The sequence below is a fragment of the Poecile atricapillus genome, chromosome 1, assembly GCF_030490865.1.
Source record: "Poecile atricapillus isolate bPoeAtr1 chromosome 1, bPoeAtr1.hap1, whole genome shotgun sequence".
NCBI lineage: Eukaryota > Metazoa > Chordata > Aves > Passeriformes > Paridae > Poecile > Poecile atricapillus.
Genome location: NC_081249.1, coordinates 33,051,792 through 33,064,395, shown reverse-complemented (window position 1 = coordinate 33,064,395; position 12,604 = coordinate 33,051,792). Strand labels below are relative to the sequence as shown.

At 37.3% G+C, this 12,604-nt stretch overlaps 1 protein-coding gene across 3 annotated transcripts in view; it reads left to right on the top strand.

The window, feature by feature from the left end:
• The window catches only part of HERC2 (HECT and RLD domain containing E3 ubiquitin protein ligase 2), a 102,429-nt gene extending 92,280 nt beyond the window's left edge, over positions 1-10,149 (top strand). For all 3 annotated transcript variants that reach the window (XM_058830011.1, XM_058830009.1, XM_058830010.1), the window contains exons 87-93: positions 3,615-3,756; positions 4,516-4,710; positions 4,808-4,920; positions 5,814-6,004; positions 7,670-7,775; positions 8,297-8,509; positions 9,154-10,149. In XM_058830011.1, coding sequence (XP_058685994.1) covers positions 3,615-3,756; positions 4,516-4,710; positions 4,808-4,920; positions 5,814-6,004; positions 7,670-7,775; positions 8,297-8,509; positions 9,154-9,426 — 1,233 coding nt within the window. In that variant the 3' untranslated portion in view covers positions 9,427-10,149. The remainder of the gene's footprint in view (positions 1-3,614; positions 3,757-4,515; positions 4,711-4,807; positions 4,921-5,813; positions 6,005-7,669; positions 7,776-8,296; positions 8,510-9,153) is intronic.
• The last annotated feature ends 2,455 nt before the right edge of the window (positions 10,150-12,604 follow it).

Sequence of the window (12,604 nt, the reverse complement as noted above, 5' to 3'; positions counted from 1 at the left end):
AATGGACTGCAGCCTGATCATAGAGTCCTCATGCATTTCTTTCCTGTTGTGGTGGGTTCTTTTTTCTTTTTTTTTTTTTTTTTTTTTTTCCACTTAGCTGTAGCATTTGTGAGGTTAGAGTAGAGAAATTGTGAAAATTTAGACTTGTTATTTTCTGTTAGGGAACAGAAACACATTCTGTTTTGGCTGGACCCTGTTTCTGCTTCTTTGCAATTTTCTGTGGACATTTAAAATTTCTTGTGGTAGTGTTCTGTGGCTGTCTTAGAATTAGAATAGAATTCTATGACATAGAATCATAGAATTCTATGATTCTAGTTTATTAGAATCATAGAATCTCTAAGTTTTTACTAATTGACTCCAACTGTATTATTTAGGAAGCTGAAGAGTGTACCAGGGATTTTTTGCTTACTTTTTAAAGTATGTGTTGAATTCAGAAAGTCCAATACATTATGCTAGTATTTTAAGCAGAAAACTAGTGATGAGTAGGTTTTGGGATAGTTTGCTAGTGTCCTCCTTCATTAGTTGAGATAGTCTTTCTCTTGTATTTCAGATTGTTATTTATATCTGTCTTGAACCCTAGAAAAGAATTGGCAGATTCCCTTCTTCATAGCTTCTGGAGGAAATAAAATATTGCTGTAACTAACTTTGTTAATTTAGCCAAGTGAAGACTAAAAAGGGCCATGTTCATAAAGTGGCCTGATTAGGCAGTACCAAATCTGGCTTACAATTTTTTGAGTTAGCTTTTGCTCAGAATAACAATATGGATTCTGAAACTGTTTGATCCTTTATAATATTTAATTGAAGATTCAAGGCTGTTTTATGTAGTCTCAAAAAAGCTAAATGTCAGTGTCAAAATTTTTCCTCTTACTTGCAGTTGTAAGTTAAAGTGCAGCTGGACTTTAAGACCCCTTGGCTTTCAGAAGACTCTTGCACTTTATAGATTATATGGTGCAGTCATTTCACTTCATCTTCCTTGGTGTAAAAAATCCAGATGAGTTTTTAATTGAAACTTATTTTCCAGGTATTGACTTGTCTTCTACAATAATTCCTCAGTGAGCCTTGCTGTTTGTTTAGTAGTTTCTCTGGAAGTACCAGAACTGAGCATCAGATTAAACCCAAGCAAAGCAACACTCCCTTATCCTGGGGTCCAGTGTTACAGGGACCAGATCACATTCACCTTCCATTATTCTTGGCTCTGGGTCTTTTCTGTTGGGAGCTGTGTAATGGTGGGACATGGTAGTTTTCCGTAGGTTTTCTGCTCAGAATATGTGAAAAACAATGTGATGGCTGTACTGTAACTCAACTAAGTGCCAGCCTAGTGTTTCTATGGAATAAAATGGAGTGTAGATACTTTATGCTTTGAGCTGTAGCATGGAGGCAAGCTCAGATGCACAGAAACGGTATGGGATGTTGCTGGAGGACTGCATAGGGCAGAAAAAAACAAATTTCATGCAGGTTTATCCATACTGCTTTTTGGGAATAGTCATTAAGTAAAATGTTCCTAAACAACACCTGGGCCCTGTTCTGGAAAGGTGTAAAATAAACAGTCAAAAACTAAGCCAAAAGTGAACTAACGGTTGAATGACTAGCCAGGGTTCCAGTGCTCAGTTTTACTTACTGGCCCTCTTACTTGCAGATGAGATTTTCCTAGTGTTTAAGTTGTGATGTTGTTCATGCAGTGTCAAATGGACAGTATGTTTTGACCTATAAGCAGATACTTTCATAATGTTGTTAAAACACATCTTTGCACAGCAGTTAAAAGGAATTTCTTCCTTTTCAAAAGGAAGCAAATTTCAGTTATTAAGGAGAATGTCTACTTTCATCAATGTAATAGGGCAAAGAATGTCCCTCCTTTACTCTCAAGGGAGGAAGGTAATATGTATGGATATATGAAGTACCACTTTAAGACTAGTTTCTTCCACCTCACAAGGACTCCTTATGAAATGTAGGTTATAGGAATCTCACTAACATGATGAGTAAAAATGATCTGATCTTAAAGTAGGCACGACATATTAATTAATTAATGATTTGTTCTTTTTGAGTGTTATTTCAAATTAATTAACATCCCTCCTTCCTGGTTATTGTCTTCTCCCTTATCAAATGTACTTTTAAAGAACACTCATTTCCTGACTGCTTTAATTTTCCTACACTGATTAGACTAAGGTTTTTTGTCTGCTTATGTAGAATAATCTTTTCTCTTCATCCTTTTCTACTCTTATTTATTCTGTAGCATTTAAGTTTGACCATAGAAAACTGAAACTCAGGCTACAAGTAAGAACTGTGTGCTTTTAGAATTATTACAGTGATACTTATCTACCTCTTCTGGTGATTTTATGACATATCTTTGAATTGTGTTTATTTTCTTCATATATCTGTTATAACTGTATATATTTCTTAGCTGATTCCAACTTAGAAGCTGTCATCTTTTTGTAAACCCTTTTTTGTTAGTGTCTGAGTGCATAGCTTTATGTACTAGGTTTTTCCCAGCTTCTGGGAGAGAAGTCTTCTGGGTTGAAGAGAGCCTCATAGGATGGCCAGTATTTTTCAAGCTGCTCAAGACTAGTACAGAGTTTCTCAATTTAAAACTTCTTGGGCATACAAATTTCTCAGAAATCCACTGAATTAAAACCAGCTTGTGTTGATAGAGAACATCTTGCACATGAGGAGGATCTGGGTGTATCAGCTTTTCACTAAAACCTGAGAGAAATCTGGTGGTTCTTTTATCCAGAGCCATCAGAAATACGCAGCATGAGAACAGCTGGATTTTGAGATGCACTGCAGCCTGTAGTGTGACTAAATATAGTGGGATAAGTTTTGGCTATTTCTGAATGAACAGTCTCGTGGATATTGGTGATCTATGTGCAGGAGTCCATTTGCAGTCAGGACAGGTTGAGAAGATAAATTGCAGAACACCAGGCAGGGAAAAAATTGCCTTGTGTTTCTTCAGCTCTCTTTTCACTTTCCATTTCTTTCCTCTCTGTGCTGGTGAAATACATTTTTGTATTCTTACCCTCTTTGTGTGCATCTCTTGCAGCAAAATCCCATGGAAATTTACTTGCATGCCAATCTTAGGGATCTTCATCAGATATTAAAACACACTTTTTCTGTAGGTGCCTAAGAACACGTTACCTGTGTATCTTTATAATCATATGTATTTTGATAGTATTTACTTGTTTTTAGAGGCTCCTAGTAAGAATCACAGATGCATGTTTAGTCATTACTTTTAATGAATATAAGAATAACACATATTGAGTTTTCTGGCACAGTCTCTAATCTGAAAAACCTAGCCAGATTTGTCAGTTGAATCTGTGAGGAGAGATAGGATAAATTAACTAAATGGACTGAAATCAGAAAAATGGAAGTAGCCAAGTAATCAGCTGCTTCTTTAGAAGCAAGAGAAGAAGTCTTTACCATCAGACTTCATCTTTTCTGTCCTTCTGTCTTTCCACTTTCCTCTAAAGATGAACAGATATAGTGCTGATTACTGAAGGATGAACAAAGAACATAAGATAAGGTTTTGGTGCTGGGAGAACTGAAGATTCCTTATTTATCTGCATAGTGATGCCAGTTGAAATATGTTCTTCAGTGACTTTTATAATGTGCTTATTCAATAGGTAAAACGTTCCAGGAGTAAAGGAGGACTGGCTGGACCTGATGGTACAAAGTCAGTGTTTGGACAGATGTGTGCTAAAATGAGTTCCTTTAGCCCTGATAGCCTTCTGCTTCCTCATCGTGTTTGGAAAGTCAAGTTTGTTGGTAAGAAAATTCTCAACACTCTATGCCTTCCTACTTTGCACTTAAATTTACAGTTTTCTTGGGATTTACTCTTTTTGGAGAACCTGAAGGAAGGAAGGAAGTGTGTGGGCAGAGGAAGATGCTGAAAACGTTGGAAAGTAGAAAACATTTCAAAATGATTTTATAAAACTCCTCCAGATGTAAGCATGTCTGTAATTCTCTTCAGGTTCTGGGACAGCTCTTCTGCTTACATCAAATGTTCTTCAAAACCTAAACCTACTTTTTCAGCTGTCTGAATTGGCAGATAATCCTGGCTAGCTAGTTTTACTGGTAGGGTTGTTTTTACAATTCACCAATGACTGAGCTTTTTAATGATAAATATTTTAAGATTGAAGAGCCATTCTATCTATTGTATATGGGCTAAATTAAACTTACCTACTTTAAAATACCACTCACGAAAAAGCAACATTATTCCTTTTCTATTTCTGTTGTATTTTATTGTGAGTCACATACGGGACAAAATATTTTTTGCACTCTATTAAAATAGTATTTTTGGCATTGTGATGTGTCATATAATCTAAAGAATATGTTTTACAATGAACTCGAAACGTCTAAATACAGAGCCAGACTTCTGGGGTTTTCATATGAAGGGATACAAAACTGCAGCTTTTAGTAAACTTTTGTTTACTCAATTATCCCCAGAGAGGAAATACAATTTGTTTCAATACTTCAGCTATTTTTGAAAGAATATTTAATTTTGAGCCTTTTTTCTTCTCCAAGGTGAATCTGTGGATGATTGTGGTGGAGGTTATAGTGAATCAATAGCAGAAATGTGTGAGGAACTTCAGAATGGGCTGACCCCTCTGTTAATTGTGACACCAAATGGAAGAGATGAATCTGGAGCAAACAGAGATTGTTTCCTATTAAATCCTGCTGCCAAGTCACTCCTGCATATGAACATGTTTCGCTTTCTTGGTAATTTCTTAGCAACTTTGTGACATCCTGTGTGCTTTATGTGTAGTCAAACTATTTTGAATCTAACAAAACCAATAAACAATGTTTAAACTTACAGGTGTACTTCTGGGCATTGCTATCCGGACTGGCAGCCCTCTGAGCCTCAACCTGGCTGAGCCAGTGTGGAAACAGCTTGCAGGAATGAACCTCACAATTGCTGATCTCAGTGAGGTGAGAAGGAAGTTCCTGGGTAGGATATAGCTTACAGAAAACAAGCAGACTCTAGCATAAACTTCTCAAATGATTGGTCTCCCTGGTTTTTATGTGCTCGTATTTTGACTGGCCCTTTAAATTTTGAGCCACAATACAAGGGTGATTTATACTGACTGTTAAAACTGTAAATTTAAGTTGTTCAAGAGTAGTTAAATAATCTATTTGAATTCTAGAGCATTCTCAAATCTTCTCATGGGTTTGACTAGGCAATCTTTGTGGCTCCTATTGGGAAGTTCCTACTTCCCAGTAAACCTTTCTGTAGCTGCTACTGTATGTTGTACCAAGATGTGGTAACTGATTTGAGGGCACATGCCTGCACTGTTTTGAAGTAAAAGAAAGTAAGTTCAAACTGTTAATAGTTTGTGCTCACATACTGAATTTCACAAGCTCTCAATTTCTGTTTACCAAACTCAGAAAATGTGGACTAAGACTTAGGTCTTCATTATGAAGAAAATTTTTTTCTCAAATACTGTCATGTAGAAATGTACTTCCTATAAAAGCTTTGAGTCATTTACTTGTCAGTGAGGGGATTCCTTTTGTACCAAACCCAGTGCTGGTAAGGATGATTATGCTTTTAAGCTTTAAATCCATTTTCTTATACGGTTTCTTGGCAAAGGCCCTCCAAAAAGATTCAAATCTAGAATATGTGCACTCTCCCACGTCCAATATAATGAAATTTTATGTAAAGTACTAAGCCATTTTATGGCTTTGAATTCAAGTTAGAGGAATTTTGGTCAGACATTGGTCAAAGCTTTGGTAGGTGACACATGATGCACTGCTTTTGGTATGCAAGAGATACTGTTGTATAGTGCTTGTAAACTGGCTTTAATTCAGGTTTCTTACTTTCAAAGGTTGATAAAGATTTTATTCCTGGGCTTATGTACATTCGAGACAATGAAGCTACTTCAGAAGAATTTGAAGCTATGAGCCTCCCATTCACTGTGCCTAATGCAAGTGGTCAAGATATTCAGCTGAGTTCCAAGTACACCCATATTACACTGGATAACAGAGCGGAATATGTGAGGCTGGCAATAAACTACAGGTTTGTTGAATAAATCATTAAAATTACTGATATAAATATGTATTTAATTTTTAAAAATACACACCAGCTTTTAAACAACAGGCTGATTAGCCTGCTTATACAAGTTATATGTATACATTAATTAGCCTGTTATATACAAGTATTTTTATATTTTCATGTGATTACAGTGTTGATTTTCTGATTTCACTTACCGTATACAAGGAGAAAATTCTTAAACTTAATTTTTAGGTTGCAAAATAAATGAGCAGGTGTGCCTCTAGATTTGTACTGACTAAGCAGTTTTGGCAGCCAGTTTTACAGGTGGAGAAATGTCCCATGCATCTAATTCTTCCTATGGGCTAAAGTAGTAGGCTTGATCAGTAAGCTCTTTGTGAAAAGAGCTTAGATCTAGTACTGCTGCACTCATACCTTTTCATATCATCAACTGCAGTTAAGGGAAGTATCAGCTGAGTTCTTACTCCAGCTTGGAACGTACAAACCAAAATGTTCATTCCTTGGCTAGGACACTGATGCACATACATGCGTGGTCACTGCACAGAAATCAGTGAGAAATAACTGCTCAGTCTTTGAGAAGACTGGCCTTTGATTGCTTATGTGGCCAGGTAGCTAATCTAGATGAGTGCATCTCAGAAACAATCATAAGCAGTGGGCCTAGTGCCTACTGAAATAGGTAAATTTAGATAATTTGGATAAGAAATTGGTTTTTCACATACAATTGCCAATTTTGAATTACAGCCTTAGTTTTTAATTCTTTTCTCCACTGTAAGTGGTTATGACCCAATACTTAGACCTGTTTCTGACAGTAAAGAGAGAGGTCTTGGTTGGAGCTGATATTCCTTTGAAGAAATGTCTTTGCTCTCTTGCCAGTTCTGGCTGTCCTCAGAGGACATGAGCATTTCTAAAGCATTTTATAGTTAAAAGGCCTTGTGGAGAAACATTTAAAGGTTAAGTATCAAGTGTTTTAACAATATGAAGCCCTTGAGAGGGAAAACTAGCACCTCAATAGAATCCATGTGGAAAAGTGGATGCAGAAGACCAAACTTGTCCTGACATATTTGAGTGTTTTGGTGATGACTAGCCTGAGGACAGCACTTGTAAGAGATGTCTCTGCTCTGGAGGGCTCTGTAAAACATCTCAGAAATTATTTGACAGGGAAAAAAAATAAGCCAAACACAAATCATGTGTGGCATCAGAAGCAGCAGAATGTTACTTATCTGTGCCTGTCTTGAAATAAAAAAACTACTATCTGCTCAGACATCCTATTTTAGTTCAGACCCTTTCTTTTTTTTTTTTTAATGCAGTAATGTCTGTCTAGTGCTGAGAATGTTTGAAGTTAGAGTTTCAAGATACAGACACTCTTTTTGCAAGAGCATATTGTTTCCAAATGGGATATTGGTTTGTTTTTGCCAGGCATAGCACATTAATAATACTGGAAATAAAATATCTAAAACATTGAGAGTTATCTCTTCCATATTGAGCTTGCTGTGCAATAGGAATTAGTGTAGAAAGTCAAGTACCTTATAATAAATGTTTGTTCATTTTCTTTGGTACATAGCTGGACATGAGAGAAGGAGAATGGTTAAAGATGCTTTGATAATACAGTAATTGCTATAAATAATTGCTATAAATGACATTCACAGAAACTCTGAAAATGTTTCTCTACAGGCTTCATGAATTTGATGAACAGGTTGCAGCAGTTCGTGAGGGGATGGCCCGTGTTGTTCCAGTTCCTCTACTTTCACTCTTTACAGGATATGAACTGGAAACTATGGTATGGATTTCTGCTTTGTTACTTCTGTCAGATTAGCCTGGAGTGAGATTATCCACTAATTTGTTTTACTAATAAAAACCCCACATTAAATGCTGTTTACAGTGACTGCTGTGTGGTTGAAAACATCAGTTCAAGGAAAGACCAGAAAATGTTTAATTGCCCTCTTGGTGTTAGTGAAATTATTTTGACATAGCTGAGCAGTGATGTAATGAATTATTTCAGGAAGAAACAAACAAGCAAGACAAAAAAAAAACAACCCACATGCCAGTGATCTAGAAAGTAAATTGGAGGTACTTGCCCTAAATTCAGGAGTACGAAAAATGTTCATTACTGTCCCCTGATGGGAAGATGTATATTTAGTTTTATTGTACTAGGAGACTATGCATGGCATTTCAAAGATCTGAGTGCTCAGTTTGTCAGTGTAAAAGCTGATCAAATATTTTAAAGGAAGGGAGGGGACAAATCACCTGCAATTGCTTTGACTGGATTTGAGTAGCCTATCACTGTATTTTATTTTTCAGGTATGTGGAAGCCCAGATATTCCACTTCATCTCCTGAAATCTGTAGCAACTTACAAAGGCATTGAACCAACTGCTTCCTTGATACAGTGGTTCTGGGAAGTGATGGAGTCCTTCTCCAACACAGAGCGATCTCTCTTCCTGCGTTTTGTGTGGGGCAGAACAAGACTGCCCAGGACTATTGCAGACTTTAGGGGGAGGGACTTTGTTATTCAGGTAAGGTGTGTGGGATGGGGAAAGTTGGGGGAATCTCAAAAAGCTGGTAGTGGAGAAGTAGCAGCATGACATAACAAAAGCCTGATTTCATTAAACTGTTCTGCAGCTTTACGTTTCATTAAACTGTTCTGCAGCTTTACGTTGTAAATTCAACAGCGCAACAGTTGAATAATAATGTCCGTGACAGTTACATAATGTATAGAACCAGTCTTCTCTCAACTTGGACAAGTGAATGTTCCTTTAATTTCCCAGCCATTTGTTTCTGTGAATTTTGATAGCATTTATTGGTTTTGCTGGCATTTATTTAGCATTTCATTCAGTTTAGTTAATAATTTCTGCTAAATTAAAACCACATAATCTTCAAATAATTTTTTTATACCTCCTGAAGTAATAGTCTTTTTTAGATTGCTCCCAACCACATATTCATAATCAAAGCAGCTCATACACATCTGTTTTTATTTATTAATTTAGTGAAGGGAAAATGGACTTGGCCTCTTCATTCTTTTAATAAACTTCAGCATCAGAATCAAAAACAATAAGCTGCTAAGAAAAATAATCACAGTTATTATTTCAATACTTATTTGTGTTTTTGGACAGTGAACAAAAAAAAATAATTTTGTTTTGTTTTGTTTATTTGTTAACAGGTATTGGATAAGTACAATCCTCCAGACCACTTTCTTCCTGAGTCATACACATGCTTCTTTCTCCTGAAGCTGCCCAGGTATTCCTGTAAGCAGGTCCTAGAGGAAAAGCTCAAGTATGCCATTCACTTCTGCAAGTCCATAGACACTGATGACTATGCTCGCATTGCGCTGACAGGAGAGCCGGCGGCTGATGACAGTAGTGATGAGACTGATAATGAAGATGCAGATTCTTTTGCTTCAGATTCTACACAGGACTACTTAACAGGCCATTGAAAAGTTACATAAGGAATAGTTGTTAAAAGCACTGAGGCAAAATGCCAAAATGACAATGAAGCCAAGGACAGCTTAGGTTTCAGAATAGAGACTGTATAGTCAGAGTGATGGTAATGTTCTGAACATGGGGAAAGTGTGTTTGCTACTCACTAAGGGTTACAGCTTAATCCATCAGCTTAAAATAAATGGCACAGTATATGGGCATTTAACATTTATTTTAAAAGCTGAAAATGGCCCCCCATAATGCTGCACTACATTTAGAACCTTTGTGTTTACTGAAGTGTTGTAAATGTTTATATAAATATGGTAGTGCAGCATCCAAAAGGCAGTGAAACCTTTAAATTGTGGGTGCAATAGGTTTTTTCATATTAAGTGTTGTGTTCTGTGCATCTTCTTGATTGTATATTGGAAATACTGTGCAACAACGGGAATAGTATTATAAATATTTCAATTAACTTTACTAGAAGTTTGTTAAAAGTTTTTGAACATTGAATAAACATTATTCCTTGAAATTCTTCTATAGATAATTAAAAATGGCCAATAGTTTCACCTCCACCCCTGGTTTGTATATTTTAGCTTATGCATTATTTATCTCAAATTTGATACCTTTCTGTGAACAGCATCACAATTCTTATCATGGAAAGTGTACTGTATATAATTGGTGCCATGTAAATGCAAAAGTTATAATTTCCCTCTAAATAAAAGTTCTGCCACATTAAGAACCAGGATATGTTTTTTCATGGTAATGCAGCTTGGACATGGGATGAATATTTCAAACAGCTCTGCTAAGAAATGTTTCTGCAATTTACAGCTTTTGAACAAGCTGCTCCACCAATGGTAGGTACATTCCCAAAGAGATTTTGTGAGCTACAGTAAATTTGAGCAAGTTCAGATAACATGCTAATTGTAGTGATTAGGTACATCTTGTTTATGCAGTAGTTCCTAAGGCCACTGCTGTCAGTAACAGTGAATTTATTCTTGGACACTTGGGAAAATAATTTGAGGAAGTGTAAGGGAGAGGTATCCGGAAGTACCTGAGCATGAGGAGAAGAGTCTGATGACACTTGTGTAACATCGTATTGCTGAGCAAATTCAGTCACCTTACAAGGCCTGGTCATGGCACATTGGCACAGGGCACTTGATCATGACCCACTCCTGACCACATATTTAGTTTATGCACTAAATTTTCAAAACAGGAGAATAAGATTAATTATGCCAAAGCACTCATATTTTACTCTAAAATCTATTATTGGGTTTCTATTCAATGTCATACCATTGCTTCTGTAATTATTAGGACAGGTATATGTGAGTATTCAACATTTTACAATTTAACATTTTACAATTGTGAGTGGATTCGTTATTTTTTAGTGTGTGCATTTGACTTCTGTTCCAACTAGATTAAATATTAACTGTGATCATGAACTAAGTTTTCGTGAGACAAACTTGATACTTCAGTATAGTGGTGAAACTACTGGTAGCTAGATGCCAATGGTTTGAAATGTGTTACCTTTAGAGTCCTCTGTTTAGTGCTAAAGATCTCTTGCAGTAAATGCCCCTTTCCTGATCTTCTTCTCATTGGAAGTTCCAGAAATCTGGCCTGTGCTCTGCTCGGTCCTCCAAATTTTCTGTCTGCTGGTGAAAATTACTGGGTTTTGAGTCCTTAAGATGCAAAACTCAAAAACCTTTAAGAAACCTCTTCTATCTTTGCTGCTGAATTGACTTTCTCCTGAGGGTAAGGAGTAGTAGAAGTAGTACAAAAGTGCTCATGTGGTTGTCTGCTGCCCTTTGTCATGCTAACACTGGAGCCCTGTAGGCATCCAACTCAAAGAGATTCTGTAGTCAGCTTTTCAGGAGAGGGGATAAATGAGTCATACCCAAATCCCAGTCTTTGACCAAGTTCAGTTACCATTCTTGAGTTTCAAGCCCCATTTCAGAAGCATAGGGTGGACTACTGTAACATGGAGTTTTTAACTTGCTTATAGGAAAGAAAAACAACGTCAGGGTTTTCTATCCAAGAAAAGCAAAAAGGAAATATGTTTAATGTAAGGAATCTGGATGCTTTGTTGCATTGAACATTGCATTGTTGCATACAGTTGCATTGAACTCTAAAAGAAGTTTCTTACGCCTCCTTTGCTTTCCCATCCTAACAGAAGAGTGGCAGGCACCTTTTTACATTGTGGTGCTTGTCACCTGTGGCCTACCTTCCAGCATTTCATAGATTATCAGGTTGCAAGGGGCCTCAAGGGTCATCTGTTCCAACCTTTATTGGCAAAAGCACAATTTAGATGAGATGGTTCAGGATTCTGTGCAGCTGAATCTTAAAAGCATCCATGTTGGGGAATCTGCCACCTCCCTGGTGAGATTATTCTGTGAAAATTTCTTATCTTCTGTCTAATCTCCTCAAGAATAATTTGTACCATTACCCCTTTTCTTTTCCATGTGACTCCTTGTAAAAAAAGAGTCTACTTTGTAAGCACCCTTTACATACTGAAACATGTTGATAAGGTCTCCCATAAAGCTTCTTTTCTCAAGGCAGAACAAACCCAATTCTTACAGCCTTTCCTCACATGGCAGGCCTCCCAATCCTCTGGTCCTCTTTGTGGTCCTTCTCTGGATCCTCTGCAACCTGTCCACATCTTTTTGCACAGTAGGGACCAAAACAGCACAGCGTTCCAGGTGTGGCCTCAGAAGTGTCGAGTGGGATAGACTGCTTTTATCAGCGCTGGTGATTCCACCTGGATGTAACCCCATATCTCGTTGGGTTTCTGTGCTGCAGCAGCACACTGTTCATTTGCGTTGAGTAGACAATGTCCACCACTTGCCACACATCAACCAAGGCAATGAACCTGTTGTAAAAGGTGAGCAGGTTTGTGAAGTGCGATTTACACTTCATGAATCCCTGCTTGCTTTTCCCAGTCGTGGACTTCATCTGACTTGTGATAGCCCCCCAGGAGGATTTGTTCCATAATTTTCTCAGGGACTGCAGTAAGACTGATGAGCCTGTGACTTCCTGGATCATCCTTTAGGACCTTCTTTTAGATGAGGGTCACGTTAAATTTCTTGCTGCCCTCTGGAATATCCCCTGATCCTCCACAGTTCTCCAAGGTTGTAGAAGTGCACCCATAATGATGTCAGCCAGCTCTCAAACACTTTCAGGTGGATAATGGCAGGGACCATC